We start from the raw sequence: 21810 nt of genomic DNA, 5'->3' as shown, positions 1-21810 counted from the left end.
CCCAAGCTTTCAAAAATTTTATATTTCCTGATAATATCTAAGTTGAGGAAGAACTCGCAACACTTAATCCAAACCTATATTGTTATTAATTTGTTAGAACAGACCGATTCTAGCCCATAATCTAAGCTTACTACAATTCTAGACTACATAAAATTTCATTACCCTACTAAAGAAATGGATTCTGTTAGCTTTGTTATATTAGAAGGATCTTCATAATCGTTGAAGTGATCAAATCGTTTTACAGTAATCATTATCGATTTCTATCAATTTTCATGGAAAGTAAACCTATAGGATGAAGAAAGATCGAGAACATGAATCTGAAATGTCTATTTGAAATATATTAAAATGTCAATTCCACTTCGTTATAATCCTGAATCTAAAATCTGAATTAAATCCCATCTTCACAATTCAATCTCAATGAAAGCGTAAGGTTGGTTCTAAATGAATGAGTTCGCTGCTTGATTACTCCGATTAAAACCTTGAAGTAAAAACTTGGTGGCTTCGGAATGTCTGTTAATTCAAAAAATATCAAATCGGGAAGATACCGTATTCAATTTTATGAATAAGAGGTTTTTTTCAATATATTTTATGACTTAAAATTATACATAGATTTACTATAATTATACCACTATTTCAAGCGTTTGTTGTCTCAATTCATGAATGATGAAGGCACGTTCAATTTCCCGCCAAATGGTAATGTCATAAAAAGGTGTGCCATATGCTAAGAGATTCTCTACCCAGAAAAGTTATGACAACAGATTGTATATTCAAGGTGAAGTTTGAGAAAGAGTGAACGAAAGTATCGCTGAGAATGAACAGAGGGGGACGAACATAGAAAAAGAAAGATACTGGAGAAGAGAAGAGAGTAGAATATCAGAAAGAGGACAGAAGGACGACCGCATTCCAAGCTCGGGTACGGGGACAGTCCCCCCTCCCTTCGTCACCCCACACTACAAGACCCCCTGACCGTCAATAAAACCAATACGAAGAAGAAGCGGCACACAGTAGATGCATCTGCTGGAATCTCAGAAATAGAAAACAGGAATGGCACGAAGATTTGAATGCCAAGATCCTCTTGTAGCGCTTTGTTGTCGACATAATATTGGTATGAAATCATATAGAATATTTCGAAAATACTGCTCTACTTCCAATGGGAGAGAGTATATATTATGTAGCCTTTATTGAAAAATATAGATGAATATTCTCCAATTCAGAATCTGAAATAGAACACCTTGAAAATAGACATTCCACGCATGTATGCATATGCTCTTCAATATGATGCACAATACACGTTCATCGATAGAGTTCTGTTATTATATCTACCAACTTTTGGAATGGTACCTATCATTTAATTAAGTCAATCTGAGTGTGAATTCAGAATATAAAAGGATACACCTTAAAAATAGACATTCCGCAAATCGCGCTTGTTTGGATATGCTCTTGAATATGATGTGTTACAATACACTATCATCAATAGAGTTTTTTTATTGAATGACTGAATTTTGGAATAGTACCACTTAATTTAGTCAATAAACACAAGGAAGAGTATTACAAAACAACATTCATTCATACACATAGTTATACAGAGATAATTTGATGTGATAAAACTTGAAATCTAGTGTGCTAAGTACAATAAGAACCTTGAATGGGAACAATAGATTGACATTATTATAAAGATGGTGAGGACTGTGGTAGTTGAGATTGTGGGCCGGTTTCCGAGCTCGGGATTTAGCTAAGTCCTAGACTTTAAACAGCTGGAGTCAGAAAATTGGTTTTCCAAAACGGGGCGTAGTCGCAGTAATCGTCATAGTCACGTTTGATATAAATTTCGAAAAACTAGAAAATTGAACACAAAATAAAATAAAGAGAAAATAGTGAAGTTTCAGCTATTTTGAATTATTTAGGAATGTCTAATTTCGTTAAGGAAAAACGTTTCCAATTATACAAATGAGAAAATAAAAACTACTACAACTGTTATAAAAGCTGCGACTACGCCCCGTTTTGGAAAACCAACTTTGTGACTCCAGCTGTTTAAAGTCTAAGACTTAGCTAAATCCCGAGCTCGGAAACTGGCCCTATATTTATCTAAAAGTATAATTTCGAAATAATACGGTTTGAAGAAACTGTTCGGTGTCTAGGATAATAGAAATAAAGAAAGAGCATCTACTATTACAATTCTAAATAATAAGACCAAGTATCATAAACCCATCTATTTTGTAAATTTTTAAACGGTATGAAAGAAAATGTGAGCAGCAGGAAGCAAGAGTGATGTATGTAGTTACATGAGAGACAAAGTTGGGACAAGCGAGTGTTTTGTAATCCAGGTTTTGTAAGCTGACAATACACAACAACGTTGCTCTCAGCTTGTGTCATATGTGAGAAGTTGGTGTCTTCTTAGTAATCAATATGGAATGCAAAACTTCTGAACATGTACAGCTACCAGTTCCCTTCGCTCTTGAAATTCAAGAGTGGTTCTGAGACATGAAAAGTTCCACGTCACTTCAATTAAGACGCATAATTCTCCCACCCTCGTATTGAAACTTTTCGGTAGAGTATTCAATGCAGAGCTACCGGTGGCAGACTAACGCTTGAGATGAGCTACTCTCAAATTAGGCAGTTCACACATACTCTACAACTTCTCAGAGACAAATAATAATCATTGAATGGTCGGAAACTTTGCAAAGTCATTGATATTTTGTGATTAGTTCAGAGAAGATTGGAGAGCTTGTTCAAGGCTACACAGTTTTCCTAATATTGCATTCATGTTGCTATTCAATAATAATCTATTCAACAATGTATTAGTTAACCTTTCGGAAGATTACAAAGGGCGTTCGTCAAACTTTGCTTCCCAAGCAATTACACATGAGATGTGTATTGTCTTTGTAAGGATACATGTATAGAATATTTATGCTTACACAACTTTTCATCAAATACTTTATTTTTTGTGTAGTTGAGAAGTTGATATTGCGGTGATTATTCATATTGAATGAAAAAGACTAAGAAATTGTCAAAAACCACAGATTTATTAATACTTAGAAATACCGGTTTCGGTTATTACACCATTGTCAATCTCTGATAAACTGAGTTACTAAGTTAAACTGAGTTTATCAGAGATTGACAATGGTGTAATAACCGAAACCGGTCTTTCAAAGTATCAATAAATCTGTGGTTTTTGACTATTTCTTAGTCTTTTTCATTTAAATACTTTATTGTTTATTAGGCCTACATACTTTTATACTTTCCATTACATACTTTTATTGAATTAATTTCACCCAATATCGCAGGAGTACTGATTTTCCTAACGTACTAATAATGTTTTTCCTAGATGTACTCATATCCACACATGTGATTTCATGAAAAATATGATATACATCGTGTTTGTTTATTTCTGGTACATTGATTATTGAATGAGATATTATATATGAAACAAAAAAAAAGAATATCAAATGCATCATCCTAACGATGATCGTTGGTTTATGGCGAGGCATTCTTCTTTCGTTTTAAATATAATTCCACCTAACCTAATATATACACCTTACTTCAATATATAACCAATTTATTAATATAATTAACTTTAATATATACACCCAACCTAATACATTAGCTATATTACCGGGCTGACAAATAATTTTTGAATAGTAGTGCTCATCGAATTTCCATCTAGCTGTTTACCCTGTTGTCAATATTTGCAGTAGCAGAAGTCTTTGGAGTGAATTACATCATTTAATTTGGATTTTCGTTTAATAATAATAATTTTAAATATATTATTAAATTGTTTCTGATTGATTTGATTGGATGTCCAAAGGAACATATATCTTCAAACTGATCAAATACACTTAGTTACTGACACAAAACTGGTATGAATTGAGTAAATATGTCTCTCTGTATACTATAATGTAGAAATATGCAAATAATAAGTTGAGTATGAACGAGAGATGGATGTTTTGGTTTCGTACAGGGTTGGTAGCCTTGAACCAAACATTTTCACAAGACACAAACTCGAAATTTGTGGATCCTAATCTAACTTTCCAGTTGTCATTAAATTAACAATAGGCTGGGTGGAGTTGCGAGGTGAGGGTAGAGACGAATGCTGCTTTTGATTGTTCTCCAGGGGTTATCTCATGACCACATCTCAGTTTAACAGCAGCCTGCGCCGCAAGCATTTAACCTAAAATTCCCCAGACGACCATCTGAGAAACAGCCCTGGACATGGCACTCAAGTAATAGACGGCCACAGACCGCTATTAGTGTTTATTACTTCACTTCATTACTCCTGAGAGATTTGGCAACGACGAGTCCAAGTCCAAGAATTCAATGTAAACCTGATTGTGGTTCATTCAGTAAATATACAGTCATCAGCAAACAAAAAAGGTGCAAATGAGAAGCAAAAAAGTATATAGTAGATAGGTGATACTTTAACCATGATATGAAACTAAATGAGCCTCATCACTGAGAACAATACATCAGTGAATATGTTCAAAATGATTTGAGGCATTCATTCCAGAGTATCAAAATACATTGTTGTTGATAGTGGAAATACTTCAACAAATTCTGATGAATTATAAAATGATGATAGTTGTTCTAAGAAAACGTGGAGAATGAAGTTATGAAGCAAGACATTTTCGAATATGAGTTTCACTGATTTATCTGATATGAGAATTGCTTTGAAGTAGCAAAATCGATGAGATTTGTTCAGTTTTCTACTTTCCAATTTGGGTAGGAGAACAAACTAGGAAGAATGCCTTGACAGAACCACTCTCTCAGGTTTTTCGCTGTACCCGATAATAGTCATGGGAAGAATTAAGTTTCATAAGAATGTGGCATGCATATGTATAAATGCAGCTAGATGCTGAATTTAATCATAATCAGAATGAATGATTTGAGAGGATTTTCCAGTTTGTGAATTTTTGGAAGAATAATTATTGATAAAAATGTTATTCATCATTATGGATCAAAATTCTAGTCAATATTCGGCTATTCGTGTGCATCGAAGGAAGAAAACTATCATATATTGTTTAGTTCACTACTAAATTTCGGTGGGAGTAGAGTGAGAATGAGGGAAAGTTGGTTTCACAGATGTTCTCCTTGCATCAGGTCACGATCACCGATTGACGGACGACAGCCAACGACGGCGTGTGATTGGTTGATGTTCTGTGGAGTGCGAGACAGCCGAGAAAAATTGCAATTCATGTATAAACAAAGAAGGGCGACATTGATTAATGGAACCGGTCCTCCGCACTCTTTTACTGCGGATAATCTTGCCTCCTGCAGGGTAAGCGAACCATATCATCCGAACAAAACCCAAACACCACCTTCCGCTCTTCGGTATCAGCATTTCGCAGCTATGACCTGAAAATTACCTCCCGCACGAAAAAATGATGGATCTCAATATCCTGTCAGCATAGCGTCTCAAAGTGTGGCCATTCTTTTCCGCCACACAAAACATTAAACTACATTATAACTTTTTCGGAGACTTCGTCCGGATGATAAGTGTGGTGGCGAAGTTTTTGAATAATTTGGTGCTAACCTGAGTGGAGGTCGGGATAAGAAGCGACACGAGTTTGTATGAACAGCAAGCCAAACTCTATGTTGGTTGTATGTTTAGCATCTCGATTATTGCTATGCAATTCAACTTTCTAATAAGATAGGTAACTTCGAGTAAATATATAAATATAGAACACGGATTAAAACTGATGGTTTTGAAGAAGAGTGGAGAGTTGTGCTTAGGCGATGAGAGAAGTATGGTATGAATAACTCCTGTACAAAGCTAATGAGGTTTGAGGAATTCAATATGAATTGAATATCATTTGATGTAATTCGTCTGATAATATGCTTGGAATAGGTGAGATTTGAGTTTCAGTTTATTTTAAACGGTACCTAATAAAACTCATATTATTGGGTAAAGCAAAGAAGGATAATTATGTTACTGTGTATACTCTGTAACTGAAAATCACAGCTTTAATTTTGTCACATCCACAATTATTGAATTTGCATTTTAGGACTGCATTTTCGTGTTGAAACCAACACATCTTCAGTTCTATCAATAAATTTAACAAATTGAGTGGATGTGACAAAATTGAAGCTTTGTTTTTTTCAATTGAACCGTTATAGGTTTGATTGAATGCTCATAAGCAGGCACTGTACAATAATTACTGGTGTTATCGAAACACGAATGTGTGAAAGATAAATTCTTAATGCGAAGAAAATACCCGATCGATCTTTAGTGACGATGTTAGATTCAACATTGAAAACGATTCTAGTTCCTGCGGCAAATCACAAGTTAGCCAGCGGCGTCAACACATCAATCATAACACGGCGAAGACATCGTTACAAGTTTCTGTATAGGCTTACACCTTTCTACTTTTTTATGGCGGAAAGTGTCGGTTGCGAACGAATGCTAGAAAAACGGAAGAATAGGTCATTTGAGATAAGGAGTGTTCTGCCACACTGCAGTGATAATGTGCTGCAGATAGAGTGAGAGAGAGAAGAGTTGATATTAAACGTCCAATGACAGGCATCGGAGTAACGCATTACGTTCAGTCATCCATCATTATCGACCACGGATAGGGGGTGGGTGAAGGTGGATTGGGGGGGGGGGGTTAGCAGCGTTTTAGGCAGTCGAGCGTTTAGTGGTGTCGACGACAGTGGACCTACTGTCATCTGCACAATCCACCGATAAACTTGGTTCGATTCCACCTCATCACTATCGGGTCGTTCCCATCACATATCTCGTTCCAAGAGCCTCTTCTCGGCACTCGCTCTGAAATTGAGTAGCACCGGCTTATCCAGATATTTTCGCGGCCCTGTTCATCTGGGACAGTTTGGGAAATCGACTTCTCCAAACTGTATGATATGTCAAACGGTACCGGACTGACAATAGGGGACATTTGCACAGTGTCATTTAAGAAAATCTAATCGTTCAATCTTCAAATGGGTTGCATTGCATTACATGGGACCAAATCTATCATGTTAAGTTCATTGATTCATTCACAATATCATTGAGAACATAATCTGAAAGTCCAAGACTCCAACACGTCAAAAACCTTTCACTCTGTAGTTTGCATTTGAAATCTCTAAAAGAGTTGTAATTGATAGGTTCCATGATACATTTTTCGAAGTTCCAACAATGGTAACATCTCAGTAGCAATTTGCTATCTGCCCCTCAGCACAAGGGGTAGGAGTGAGGACTTTTGATATGTTCACCCCCTTACTATCCTTAAAAGGGTTGCGGGGTCAAAAATTTTTTTATAAAATTTTCCCCCACTACCTTTTTTTCAGCATTCGTTGCCTCGACTATTATTCGTCATACGGAAATGCAACAAGGAAGCTCCTACAGTATATAACACGTCAAATCCCCTTCGTTTCTCTGCTCCGCATATCCCTCTAAGTAGAAGGTTGTTTTAATTCTACTTTACTTTAATTCCCTTCTTCGTCATATGAAATCAAATCAAATCAAACTGTTAAGTGAGAATGAGAAACTGAAGATAAAATTAGACTAAAACAAGGAGGTAACGCTCCTGTGGTATATGACACGTCAAATTATCATCTATAGTCCGTGCAAATTTACTTCAGACTTGGAGGAATATGCAGCGCAGAGAAATGGAGGGAGATCAGCCAATTACAGTGATTAATAGAGTAATAGGTGGAAGCGCAGTTGCCAATTCCAATTTGCCAGTCTTGAGGCGCTTTCAGACAGGGAACTTCGCATGTGTAGCATGAGCAGTCAGTAGAAGTTGGAGATCGCTGGCTGCTTCAAAACGGCAACATCGCGACTCTGTATCCCTCCCGCTGTGTTCTTTCTCTGCTGCGCATGTCCATCCCAATTCTGAAGTAGATTTGCATGGACTTTAATAATACTAGTATTCTCCATCTATCAAACACAACAGACAAGAAAACACTCTACTATGTTGTGTAATAATTAAAAATCTATTCGATATGAGTCTGTAAGGTGGATAACTCACTGAGAGCGGCATTGCTGAGCTTGTTGTGATGCAGCTGTCCGCGCAGCGCACGCAGCTTGCGCAGCTTGAGCTCCTGCAAGTGCACGCGGTCGCGCAGATGACGTAGGCGCTCATGTTCGGCGGCCACCTGCAAGTGGCGCGCCTCGTGCTGCTTGAGGAAGCGCAGACGCTGCTCGCGCGCTGCCAGCTGCTGGCGCTGCTGCTCTATCTGCGCCTGCTGACGCAGCGCCATCTCCTCCAGTTCGCCCAGTGTCAGCTCGCAACCACCTGAAGGCAGCTGAAACATACAACAAACAAAATAATTAATTAAAGAAACTAATTTATAATTATAATAATCTATAAAAGAAATAGTATATCCAATCTCAACTGAAACACACAAGAACAACCCACTTAGACACATCTATTTCTTCATTCCTATGATAATGGTTTCTAATCGAGTTACCCCAGGTTTCGATTTACCTCGCAAGACATGGTCGGCATTTATTAGGGTACGAGCTCATCATGGTAGATGTGCCTATTCCATGCATAAATAGGGGAAGGTTGACTCTCCTTACTGTGAGAGTGGAACAGTCGAGGCACTGTGAGGCACATCGTGGAGGAGTGCCTCACAACAGCTTATGAGGGTGCTCAGGATGGCTACACCTCCATCAATAGCCTATTTCAATTCTCTGGAAGCATGTCTCTGATTTCCAGGACAGAGTGACTGTTGAATTCAAATCAAATTTATTGACAAATTCATATAAATCAAAATCACAGACCTTGACTAGAATTGACTAGGATGTTAGTTTTATGAATAGATCTTTTCGTTTTACAGTGTGTTTAAGAATTTCGTATTTGCAATGAGCTAAATAAATCAATAGTATCAAGCCTAATGAAACAAAAACTGATCAAAACTAAATCTAAAGAGAAAATACAAAATAGTCCATGGAAGCGACAACAAGCAATAACCAATAGAATCATTGAATTTATCAATAGAAGCAACTGGTAAAACCCCAACTTAAAACGAAAACTCATTTTCAAATAAATTTCACAGCTTTTATAATACCATACAAGCGAGGTCAAATTCTTCACAATATTGGGGAGAGAAAAAAGGAAACTCCTTTTCACACAAATTTCAAAGCTGCTATCACTGTATCACTGTCATACAATAGATGGCATATTTGGGAATTCAGATTCATTTATTAGGTCAAACACATAAAATCAAATTTCAATTGCCTCAGAATAATATCTATTGAAATTATAATTTAGTTGCCTCAACATCACAATATTGAAAAAAACACGCGTTAGCCCAAAACTAGTTCTCTTTCTAACTAATGACAATTAAGACGTTGAAGACCAGAAAAAAAATTGATTTCAGTAGAAAAATACAAGATAGGAGAAGAGACAAGAATAATATAGGTTACTTATCCTTACTTATCCTTCATCTATGATAGGAGTATGTAATGAAAAATTACTGCGGTTCAATTCAAAATTGCACCAAAGTTTTAGTTGAAGAATAAAACACCAATAAAAATTGAAACATTCAACTCGAGAAGTGTACATGTGTGCCGAACGAATATGGTGTATTCCACTCATATCCTCAGTCGAATGAATCAATTATGAAAGCTTGTACAAGAAGACTCACCATGAGAATTCAATCCAATTTTACAACAATCTACGAATAAAATACGGTAATTTTTGACTGAGGTAATTTTTGAAATAAATGGGAAATTGCTATGCCATCACAAGTCACTAAGAACACAATGTCACGCAAAGACCTGACGGCCGAATGTGAAAAATTTAGGAAAACTTCTACATTCAAGGTTTCAAGCCGAGTCCAGTTGAGTTGGAGAAGTTACTGAAGTAGTTGTCTAACGAGGGGTACTCCAATTTGAGACTGGCTACAGAGTTCACCCAGCCAAAGAACACCTCACCTCAAGGGTCAACAGTTGTACAAACTTGAAGAAAACTTTCCACGGATCCTACTAACCTTCTATTTCCATGCACTGCTCTCCGCCTAATGGCTGTCTGCGAGAACTGCATGAAGACTAGTGGAGAGTTCTTGGAAAATATCAAAAGTGTCTGTCACAAGAGAGGAAGGAAAGGGGAAAGTGAGTAACAGAGACTGAAAAATAGAGAGAGACGATTGCACGCAGGATGTGTTGTTTCCTTAGACAAGGGCAGGAACCCTGAAGGGCTCAATGCGAGACCTCTTAGGCATGACTCAACCCTTCTACTCTCCAAGAGTGTGGGGTGTTGGCAGAAAAATGTGATGAAATATAAGCCTACTCGTATGATGTGGAGTGGAGGAAACATGATGCTACCCACTTTGAGTGGAATGAATGTGAGTGAAAAATCCTCATATTATTATATATATCATATCATATGTGGGATTAAATAATGGAGAACATTCTCTTCTATTTGATGAAGAAAGTTTTCTGAATAGAGCAATTGATTTTGAACACATCGTCCCACCTGTGAATGCTGATGATTCGTTAATTCTGCAGCCAAATAAGATACTTTCTGGGTCCATCTTGGTAACTGGCATTTTTATCTTTTGTAATTTTTCATCTAGCAACGCATTAATCTAATTTTATTCATATGCATTTATTGATACAGGAATTACAATACCAGCTGTAGTTGGGTGAAAAACAAAGGTTTCTCAAAACAGTTTCGTTCAAATTTGATGAGAGGTCATGAGAGCAGACAATATATTTCAAATGATACATTAGAAACAAATATACAATCAATTCTATCACTATTCTCACATGGTTACTCAGCCAAGAATGACTGTTAATTAATAGAATTCACCGCGTGAATACAATGATTCAATGAGACCCACTAGTAGAAAGCCAGATCCACATCAAAGTCTCAACAATAAATCTTTGGAAAAGCATTGTATGTGTACCAAATAGTGGTCAGGAACATTTCAAGCTGACTGCATTGCTGTAACGGCTTTCAACTGACGATAATGCAAGGGTCACGTTTCCCAACTGTTTCCGTGAGAAAGAGATTGCCAACCACCAATCCCCGCTCGACAATTAACTTCCCACCTCTATATATGTTGGCAGTCACGGTGCGAGATCAAGGAGGTAGAGAAAATAAAGAAGACGACGAAAATGATAAAATAAGAGTAGGCTTGAAAGAGCAGTACAAGAAATATTCAGTGGAAATCTTAGAATCTTCCACCCAAAATATTTTTATAAAATGTCTCCAATCTACTCCCAATTGTGTATGAAAGTTTTATAGAGATCTCAATCATGAGAGAATCTCAAATCTCAGTCTGATTAGTGAAGGTGTAAGTATATAATAGTATGAGAAAGGAATTATAAACAGTGATGTCAGTTCCACTAAAATCAAATTAATTAATGATAAAAACAATGATAGAACACATAATCACAATAACAAGAGTTTGTGTTGTTCACAACTACTATTTGATTATGGGGAAGTCATTTTATCAATTTATGGTGTCGTTTGTTTGTAATCACTTGACACGACAGAAGAGCAGACATTCGAAATATTTTAATCATAGCTTGTTTTTCGGAAAGCTTCATTTTTTGTCAAGTTGGGAACTACTTGATCCAATTACTGAATGGGATTTAATCAATTAAAAGTAAATAAATCAATTGGCAGAAATAAAAAACTACATCTATGGGTGCGTACAGATTTACGCGCCGCGAACATGAGCAATTCACTTTTAATCAGCTGATGCCAAGATTTTTTTATCTGTATCTTACCGTTTCTGTAAAAATACCGATAAAGTCAGCTGATTAAAAGTGAATTGCTCATGTTCGCGGCGTGTATATCTGTACCATAGAGAAACGTTAGCATGAGTTTTCTCGCTATTGTTTTTCTATGTCTGTACGCAGCTAAATACATAGACTAATAAAAGCAATACAAATTTTACAACATGGGAAAATACTATTACAAAATAAAATGAAATGCTAAATTGATTTATTATGTTCTTCAGAAAACCTATCACGTATTCAATAAGCCTTGACCAGCGATCATAGAAATGAACTTCAGTTATTCATCTTGAGGTGGAACACCATGTACTGCAATCAAACTTGAAAGAAAAGCGGAAGAAGTTTGAGAAGAGGCAGAAAGGGAAGTGTTTTTGGTCAGGTCACGTGTCATTTGCTGGTGTCGAGAAAAATGTTGCGAGTGAGGCAAACAGGTGTGTGATCAAAGGAAGGTGAGAACGAGTATGACATGAAGGCACGTGCGAGAGCGTGAGAGGAAAAGCGAGTGGGAGAGAGAGATATACCTTGGGGAAAAGTGAGCGATAAAGATGGAGTGAAAAGGTGTGACGCTAACCAGAAGTTCAATGAAATTTCTCCGTCAAGATTTTCAGAGAACACGTGACTTCTTGTCACATGTACAAGTGGACAAACAATCACAGTTAGAAACTGTATTCAACTTATATTCTTCCTTGTTCTTTTCATCGTTGTAAACAACAGGATTGCCTTGTCAACGAAAAAAAAATAGAGAATGGAACTAGAAAAATTATTATATTCTCGAGGTGATGAGGTTTATTTATTACCTCATTAGTGATTATTGTAAATATTCATGCTCATCCATAAAATTGCACTGAGCCTTGCTAACATACTCATTTATCGATAAAATCATTCACTTTCTTCTAGATGTGAATATAAATTTTTAAAGACTGGCTTCATCATGAAATTTGTGGTTTTTGTATACATCTATGTTTTTCCATTTATCAAATTTCATTGAAGAATTGGTTCATTCATGAAATTTGTGGTTTTTGTATACATCTATGTTTTTCCATTTATCAAATTTCATTAAAAAACTGGTTCATTCACGAAATTTGTAGTTTTTGTATACATCTATGTTTTTCCATTTATCAAATTTCATTCAAACCTTGTTAGCTCCCCTCAACAATGTATGGATGTAGATATTCCTTCCCTTTCAATGGCTCAATCATTCAATCTTGAGAAAATTATTCACAATGAATCTATTAATTACATTTGCAGTTGATAGAAAAATATTTTCAAGCATTTGTGTGCTATAATTCTGATATTCCCTCAACAATTTTCACTTGTCTAGCTAGTTTAGTCACAACTAAAGAGCATCCAATTACAACTCTATTCGGTGTACTCTGATATTCGCAAAGAGAATACTGCATCATAATTGATCCAGTCACTTATTCTTATTGGAAAACACCTCCGCAGTAAATTGTTGTGCAAATAAATCACATCCTATTCAAATATCACGTCATCCCATCAGCGAGCTTCCATTATTTCTATCAACAGCCCTTAGGAGTTGAACACAAAAACCAACTGTGTTCCAGACTTGGTGGAAAAAAGAATACCAAATTACACAAAACTGGCAAGATTAATAAATGCTTGCCTCCGCTGTTGCCTCCTCAAACATGTTTGCAGATGACAGGTGAAGGCTGCTTCACTTTGTTTGGTGGGCGCCGCTTTTTTCAAAAGAGAGCCGAACTAACAAGCAAAGCAACCGGCTACCAACAAGCTACAACAAGCAGAGCACTTGGCGACATTAATGTTTTGCCTCGTCCCAACTTGACGTTGTTCAAACGCATTAGCCACTCATCTAGCAGCACATACGTATACATACAACATTCATAGATATATCAGTCGCCTCCCATGTGTGTCTAGCGGAATGGAAACAGGACATTCTGTACAAAAGGACCGAAATTTCGCACATCAACCCATGTTGTTCACATGCTTGTAATTTTCAATCACAGTCCACTGTGAAAATTCAGTGTGACAAGATGTGATGAATGAACTGGCGTCACATTCCATACTTTTGAGCTTAGTGTTGTGATCGCTATAGCTTAATGAGTAATCATGTTGAAAATGAGAAACTTTATATTCTACATTCTACAATCTACAATAACCAGTTCCAAACAAATTTCACAACCATAATCCGATATCTGGATAATATACACATCAAAAAATGATTTAATGATACACATCAAAAAACAATTCATAAAAATGATTGGGGAAGGATCAACAGGCGCTGCCCAAAACTGTTACTTCCCCAAATTTCGATTTATACACTAGTCCAAAAAGTAAGTTATGTTTCATTCATTTTTTAATTCTAGTTTTGATTAATATCGGAAAATTTGTTTATTTTTGGGAACTGGAGTATAGTACCTGGTCAACATTATTATTTCACAAGCCAATTACAATGAAGTTTATAAAAACACTTTTTGCTATTAGAAAAAACGAGTAGCAGTCATATATTTTACAATAAATGAAAAATTTATTTAAAATAATTTAAATCTATTGTAAAATATATGACTGCTAGTCGTTTTTTCTAATAGCAAAAAATGATTTAATAATGAGCAGTTCGTGATGGAAAACAACATTGAAGAAGTTATTTCATATTTTGTGTTTCAAATACGATGAATGAAACTCCTCCCAATTAACTGAATACCATTTAGTAACTTACGGTAATTTTTTCACCACAGCTCAACTTTTGACCTTAGAAAACCTAGGGAATATATAGGAGTTTACTGCTATGGATAACTTCAATAGATGGTACCTAGTACCTTGCTGATAAGTTTGAATGATCATGCTAATAAGTTTAGAATTCATGTGAAGATCATTAACTTGAAGTTCGTATTTCACAAAGGGTCGCTCCAAATCCTCGAGTCTGTACGATAACAGCAGAGAATTTCAAATACACACACCGTGGCTGTAATGTATAGTAATCTACAAACATGAACTAGCATGACATTGCATGGTAGATGTTCACTCTAGTCTCTAGATGAGAGACATTAGTTCTATTAACTCTTGAATTGCTCAATTGAACGTACACTCCTTCGAAATAGGTCAACACAAATCGACATAGCATTCAGTTAACTTTGGACATTCTCAAGTTGTCAGAATTACAGTTTGTGCTACAGTGAGGTACACAGTACACTTGAATCTGTCAGCAATCCGTATAGATAACAATAATGCTCCCCATTCATCCAATGCCGACAGTTGCAAGTGAATCTAAGCATGGAATCACGAACAAGAACACGTTACTTAGTAAGGAGAGCAGAAGCACGGATTTGAATGGCTTTACATCGTTTGAAGCAATTTTCAAGTTTGCCAAACAGCAGCTAGCCGAGGAGGCGTCTCGAAACAAATTAAACTCGACGATCAATGATGACAGTCAATTCATCAATTTATTATACTTGCCCTGATATTTCAAAGCAGAGCCGAAATTAATTAACGCTATGAACAGTGAAGGCAGCCATGAAAACTAAGAACAAGAACGAGAAGAAAACTTGTACAATATTCCCCCGGGAGGAGGGGGGAACAACGAAAATGGAACAATTCGTGCCAGAATTCCACCTCATTCTCTTCCTTCTCCTTCTCATCCCTCTAAAATCCTCCCAAACGCGCTACCCTTGTCAAGCAATGTGCTCTGTATTTTCAAAAATTCCACTGTACCCCTCACCACTGCCCCAGAACATGCCCGAAAACTCCCGACCAGTAGACTCTATCAAGAGTGATTTTGGAGCTGGAGAAATGCTGCTGGGAATCAGGGGCACATCTTGCACACTCGTCTGATAAACTCTTGGCACATAGCCTTGTCTATGATATGGAAATGGGGAAAGCAAACGGCTAGCAGAGTTCAAGACACGGGAGGAGATTAGCGAAGAAATATGTAGATTCTGTGGAGAGAAATGTAGTAATGTATGATTGATTTAATGAACAAAAAATGATAAATAAATCAATATGAAAGTGTGATAATATGTAATATGGAATGTGTGATGTATGATTGATTATGGTATTATCATGAATCTAGCCTTTCGAATATCCTAGCCAAGATTAGCCTAGTCGAATTTCCTAGTGAGTTTCCGTTGCATACTTTTCAATTTTCACTCAGTTGTATGGAACAAACCAAAACCCATTTTACAATATTTTTAACGTATCTTAGAGACTGTCTTAACATCCCAATTATCAATAGATTGATGATCAAGCTTCTCTAAACACCAATGCGTAAATATCGATATGCATTTACTCAATTTATTTTTCAACTTTTCATAAGTTGGAATACATCAGTACCACTACACACAGTACTTATGCTGTACTTGAGACACTCTAGTTAGTATGTAAAAATGTGAAAATGCTGCAGGGCAAGAAATAAAGGAGGATTGTAGAAGAGGACGAGGGAAAAGACAAAAGTATCAAGGAAAAATAAAGAGCAAAGAAGTTGTATCAAAGCCAAGGGCTTCCGAATTAATCGCCATTAAAGACGCATCTCGTTGCGTTGCTATGGTAACGGCGTCTTCGTAACGACTTCTATTATGTTGTTTCAGGCGTTTAATTAAGGCGCCAGAACATTATGCTAGCTAGCAAGAAAGTGATTGTATGGAGAGACTACAAGAACGGAGGAGAGACAAAGGAGGAGGATGGTGTAGGAGAAGAGGGGTTGATATCAAAAAGCAACAATGTAAAAAGTTTATTGAGAGAGAAAATAAATGAATGCTCGACAGCAGCAGTTAGGGTAACATCAGAGTGAGAGAAAAGCTACTTATACAACGGGAGCGATAAAATGCTTATTTTTGTAATACTTGACGAGTGGATTGTATTTTTGAGCGTTCTCACATTATCAATGATCAAGCCATGGTGAAGATCACAAAATATTACTGTGAATCAAGATTCTTCAATAGGAATAAATCTTTATAAGCGAGAATTCATTCATTCTTCTGGATATAAAGATGTTGAGGGAATAATGTCTGTTTTCCTTTTCATTTTTTCCATTTTCGACAAAAATGGAAAATGAGTAATCATAGTAATGAGGAATGCTTGATATAAATAATAAGAATATTTGAAATGATCTTGATATCTTTGTTTGGTTCTAAATATTGTCAACTTCCCTATCTCAAACAGTGTCTTAATTTTGGAAAATATATGATAAGATGAGAATAATATCGGAGCATCGAAATTTTTACTCTGGTGTGAAGATGAGCAACAATAGCTATAAGAATAGATTAACAACAGCAGTCTTTGTTTAAGGGCATACTGAGATATCATTTAATAATCTGAAGTCTGAATTATTAACTCAGAGTGAAATGGTTTTGAAAATAGTTTTCCACAATTCATTGCACTTCAGTTGTAGTAGCAAAGATGATGGAAATATCAACTTTATCGACCGTTCAAAAGTTTCCAAGTATCTGGCTTCCTGCCAAACTCTATCTTTACTCTATAAAAGAAACAATTACTGAGTTCCAAAGCTGCTTCCATCAGTATTTCAATCATCAAAAAGAAATGCCAACAAGTTCCCCTGTTGTCATTAGAGTTGAACAACGTCGAGCTGTTATTGTGAATTGTGCACATTTATTCGTCACAAAACAAGAATTACAACTACACAGGCGAAATGAAAAAAGTTACAACAACAATGTTGCTGAGGAGAGAATTCCTCAGAAAGGAATGAAGTTTGGTTGAGGAGCCGGATTTTCACCATCGGATCCTTTTATTATTATCTTTCGAAAGGATAAACAGACTGAGAAGTACAGGTCTGACGAAAGAAAAGAATAACGGAGTTGTGGGCGGTGCAGGAGAAGGACATAGTGATGATGAAGAAGAGGAGGAGAAAGAAAAGGAAGCTTTAGAAGTGCAGGGTTCATCGAGTTATTTTTTTATTTGAGCCGGCTATGATGCTGTGGATCAAAACCCCTACTTCAATATTGTGGCAAAGTCTATCTGGAAAAGTTTCCGATGAACCTTTGTTATTGTTGCGAAAATCTACTCAAGTAGGCCACCCTCTGTATATAGATATATTGCAGGGGCGCTTAAGACGAGACCCGACAAAGCTATTGTCGATGTGCGTACGGATTTCACTCGCAAGGCGGAAAATTCCTACCGACGTCTAAGCCAGGTTTCAATGGAGATAATGGAAGAAAAACGTTTCTCCTTGTAAGGAAATAGACCGGATAATAGCAGATTGTACAGACCTTTACATGGACCTACATAGGACAAAACTACACATTTTCTATTGTGAATGGAAAATATTATTTTCCACAAATGTATTATATTTTATCTGTGTTACACAGTTTGATTTCTCCAGATTTCGAATGTTTAAATATATTGGAATATTGAATTCTTCTACTGATGAAAACTACAAAAAGCTAGAGATTTTCCTTAAATCGACTATTGGGAAATACGTTTTAATCTCTAAATAAAGGAAAATGATTAATCTACTATTAATAAATAAATACATCATTTATTGTCAAAAACATAAGAGTGCTGTCATAACAACGTCAGTTCAAGCTTACAATAATATCACATTTTATTTTCATTATTATAATCTGTATAGGAACCAACGATTGGTGGAAGAGCTGATGAAGACAATGATCCTTTGAAATACAATAATATTCTTGACATCAAACTCAAAATGTGAAACCCAAATATGATTGAGACTAAGATTCTATATAATAACTGTGATTAGTGAAAACTCAAATTGACTTTTATAGTTAAGTTTTTCATTTTGAAAAGAAATGAGGAAATAGACAAAGACCCAAATTATTATAATTAGCGTATGGCTTTGAATGGTGGGGAGATCCAAGGGTAGTTCCACCTCGCCGTATAAAGTCCAAAGTTCCCTAATGGGAAACCGGACACTTAGGTTATAGTGAGCACAATACTTTAAATTCACTCAGACACAAAACATGCCTTCGATGGAAATGAACAGGAAAAATGTATTTCACCTGCAGAATTCTTTATTTAGAGTTCTCATTCAACAAAATTTTTGTGTATGGTGGATTTTTATTCACTAGAAAAAACTTGATAAAAAAGGCATAGAGAGGTCAATTAGTAAAGGAGTAGGGAACTTCAATTATGTAATTTGTTGTTAAATTCAAGTCTAAATAAACATTATTGAGTATGATGGTATTAGCATTGCACTTGTGGTTTTCATCTTTATGAATACATTACACCAAACTTCTTCCTTACAATGTACCTTCTTCGCGGAGGTCGGAGCTGATTGGCAATTGAAAATCTGGAGCAGTTGAGGTTGCTCTCAAAGTTACAGCTACTGAGAAATCTAGAACGGGATGTGAATAATAAGTAAGCTTAAAATTATATTAAGGAATGAACATACTTGCATAAATATGAGTGAGTGAATGAGAGGCAGTTGAATGGGAAGAGGAAGTGGAAGAGCGTGAGTGAGACAGATATAGTCAGTTCAAATAGAATATTAAACTTCCAAATAACATGAATACCTCAGGTATATTACCTTTTCAATGGATGAATTCCAATATACTTCTATTTTCTGCTTATGTATGAAAATATTCTGCTTTTGTAAGATACGTAAACATTGTGGTGATTCAAAATATGGTAATTTTCGTCGTGTTTTTGGAGACAAGGAGACTAAAAAAATCTTATTCTCACCATTTTTGTTTTACGACAAATTGATAAAATATTAATACAAAAAAAATCGTAAGTATTGAATCTCCAATCTATTTCTAAAGGCATCAATTTTATCATCTTTCTCAGCTTAATGTTTAAAAATATCAGGGCTTCGCTCGTTATTTATTGACTATTGATAAACCGAACACAATTCTTTTAAATTATAGGACTAACAGGCACAGCCCAAAACTGTTTCTTCCCCGAAGTTTGATTTATACACTATAAATAGTCCAGAAAGTAGGTGATGTTCCATACACTTGAATTCAGGTTCAATTTTCAGTCCAAACATTTGAAAACAAATAAGTACTAATTTATATTATTTACAAACCAAATTGAATAACAAAATAACACTAACTAATCACTTAAAATTGTCAAATAATGATCAACTTTGAAGATTATGATATACTCTAGTTTAGAATGATTATCATGTCATGTCAACAAATCAGATTATTTTGTCGATTAAAATTTCTAGATAATATTTCTCGCTGATTGATTACACAGCTGGAAATAGCTGTTTCTCTCCCACACGCTAATCTTCTGTTTCGACAGACGACGAAATTATCATCTGTTTTCCAAGGATGAATAATTGTTATCCTTTCCATGTCGTTCAGCGAGTTTTCCCAGGGATGAGACCTAGTACAATCTAATTTTTCATATCATAAACCTACTATATTCCGAATTTCGTGAAACTCGTTAGAGCCGTTTTCGAGATCCGTTGGACATAAATATAATATAAATAACCGAATATAAAAATATAAACAGATATACAGAAATTGCACGCTCAATATAATAGAATAAGTTTTAAAAACATTGGTCAGCATATGAGTCTGGTCTGGACATCAGCTCAGGTAGACCATTCTCAACTTCATAAAGAGATGGTACATTGATTAAGTTAGTATTGAATAATAATTTCATATATGTAAGAATACTTAGTACTGAAAATGTTAAAATGATAATGAAAATGTTGTAGTGTTTTTATTCTATCACTGATTGTATTTCAGCAGTAGGCCACAAAAAGCTCATTACAAAGGACGTGGGATGACCAAAAAGCAGACAATAAATGTATAATGGACATGGGAAGCAATAGTAATGTCATTAGTCAAAATTAGTGAATCAATGTCGCTTGATTACGCATTATTGTCCAACGAGACCAGCAGATTATTCGAAAGTGATTAACATGTTTTTATGAGATTCAATCACGTCGCCGCCCCGCCACCAAACGAGTCTGTTTAGTTTCAAACCTCGACTAATTGAATTTCCCACCAGCGTTCCCTTTCAGGTCCGTATAGTTGGGCAACTTTTACTCGTGAGGAAACTCGTCGACACAAATGCCCCCGTCAAAGCCAGAGCTCCTCCCCCCACCAACCCACCACCCACTACATTCCTTGCATTTTCAAATTAACAGAGTTCAACAACAGTACAGCCTGCCTACTGAGGGCACACTTAAACCTCAGGAGCCTTGCTTCTCAGCTGCGATTCCAACACTGCAGCACTCCTTTGTCCATTCACACTCCATGAGTCCCCAAATATGAAGCACTGGAGTTAATGCTGCATATCGAGTTACAATGGAATTAATTGGGATCGATATATTGTACCTCAATGTAAATTATAGTGTCTACTACCCAGTTCATTTATTATGAATGATAAATGAAATGGACAGAAAAGTAGTCTACAAGATCATTGTATGCACAGTACCACATTGGGAAAGTTGATGATCCAATGGAACCAATGGAAGAAGTTGGAAATATTAATTAATTAAATATTTATTAGAAATATATTGATGACAGAGAATCACGTTAGAGAGATAAGAATAAGATAGTAATGGGTAAAAATTACCTTGGAACTTGGCAAACTCAATACAACAACATCGCAACAACAATACAATCACAACATCAAAACATTTAACAATAACAACGAGACAACAAATCCTGTACGTTACAATAATAAATTACTAACTTGCCTCATTTTATGACACTCAATGCCGGTTGCACGTACGTCGGTTAAATTTTAATCGTGATTAATCCCGCGAGAACCAATCTGAGAAGCCGTATTTTCAAAAAAAAACCTTCTCTGATTGGTTCTCGTGAAATTAATCCCGGTTAGAATTAACCGGCTTCTGTGCAACCGGGCCTCAGCATTCTAATATTAAAACAGTCTTGGAATAGCTATAAATCAGTCTTATATAACTATAAATTAGGAGATTGAAGAAGTTTTGGGCAACAGCCTGTTCTTTCTTTTCCGAAAATTTTATCGTTTGTGCTAACCTAATAAATAAATAAATAGCATTACTCAAATGACAAGTGGTCCTTATTGATATTAATATTCAAACTAAACAAATAGTAGCAGAATTATTTAAAATCAATGATATTAAATTCTCGTTCTCAGGTTTTAATCTAAACAGTAAAACTACTTGGTTTGACTAGTTTCTTGTGAAGATTGGAAGCTTTACAAGATATCGAATGAAGCTGAGATGA

At 35.9% G+C, this 21810-nt stretch overlaps 1 protein-coding gene across 10 annotated transcripts in view; it reads right to left on the bottom strand.

Moving 5' to 3' along the window:
- Positions 1-21810, bottom strand: part of LOC111057853 (apoptosis-stimulating of p53 protein 1) — a 376427-nt gene that overhangs the window by 32441 nt on the left and 322176 nt on the right. For all 10 annotated transcript variants that reach the window (XM_039437713.1, XM_039437710.1, XM_039437716.1 and 7 more), the window contains one exon: positions 7962-8238. In XM_039437713.1, the coding sequence (XP_039293647.1) occupies positions 7962-8238 (277 nt within the window). The remainder of the gene's footprint in view (positions 1-7961; positions 8239-21810) is intronic.

The sequence above is a fragment of the Nilaparvata lugens genome, chromosome 11, assembly GCF_014356525.2.
Source record: "Nilaparvata lugens isolate BPH chromosome 11, ASM1435652v1, whole genome shotgun sequence".
Classification (NCBI taxonomy): Eukaryota; Metazoa; Arthropoda; class Insecta; order Hemiptera; family Delphacidae; genus Nilaparvata; species Nilaparvata lugens.
The sequence above is the reverse complement of the archived record's forward strand: the minus strand, read 5'-3'. Positions and strand labels throughout refer to the sequence as shown.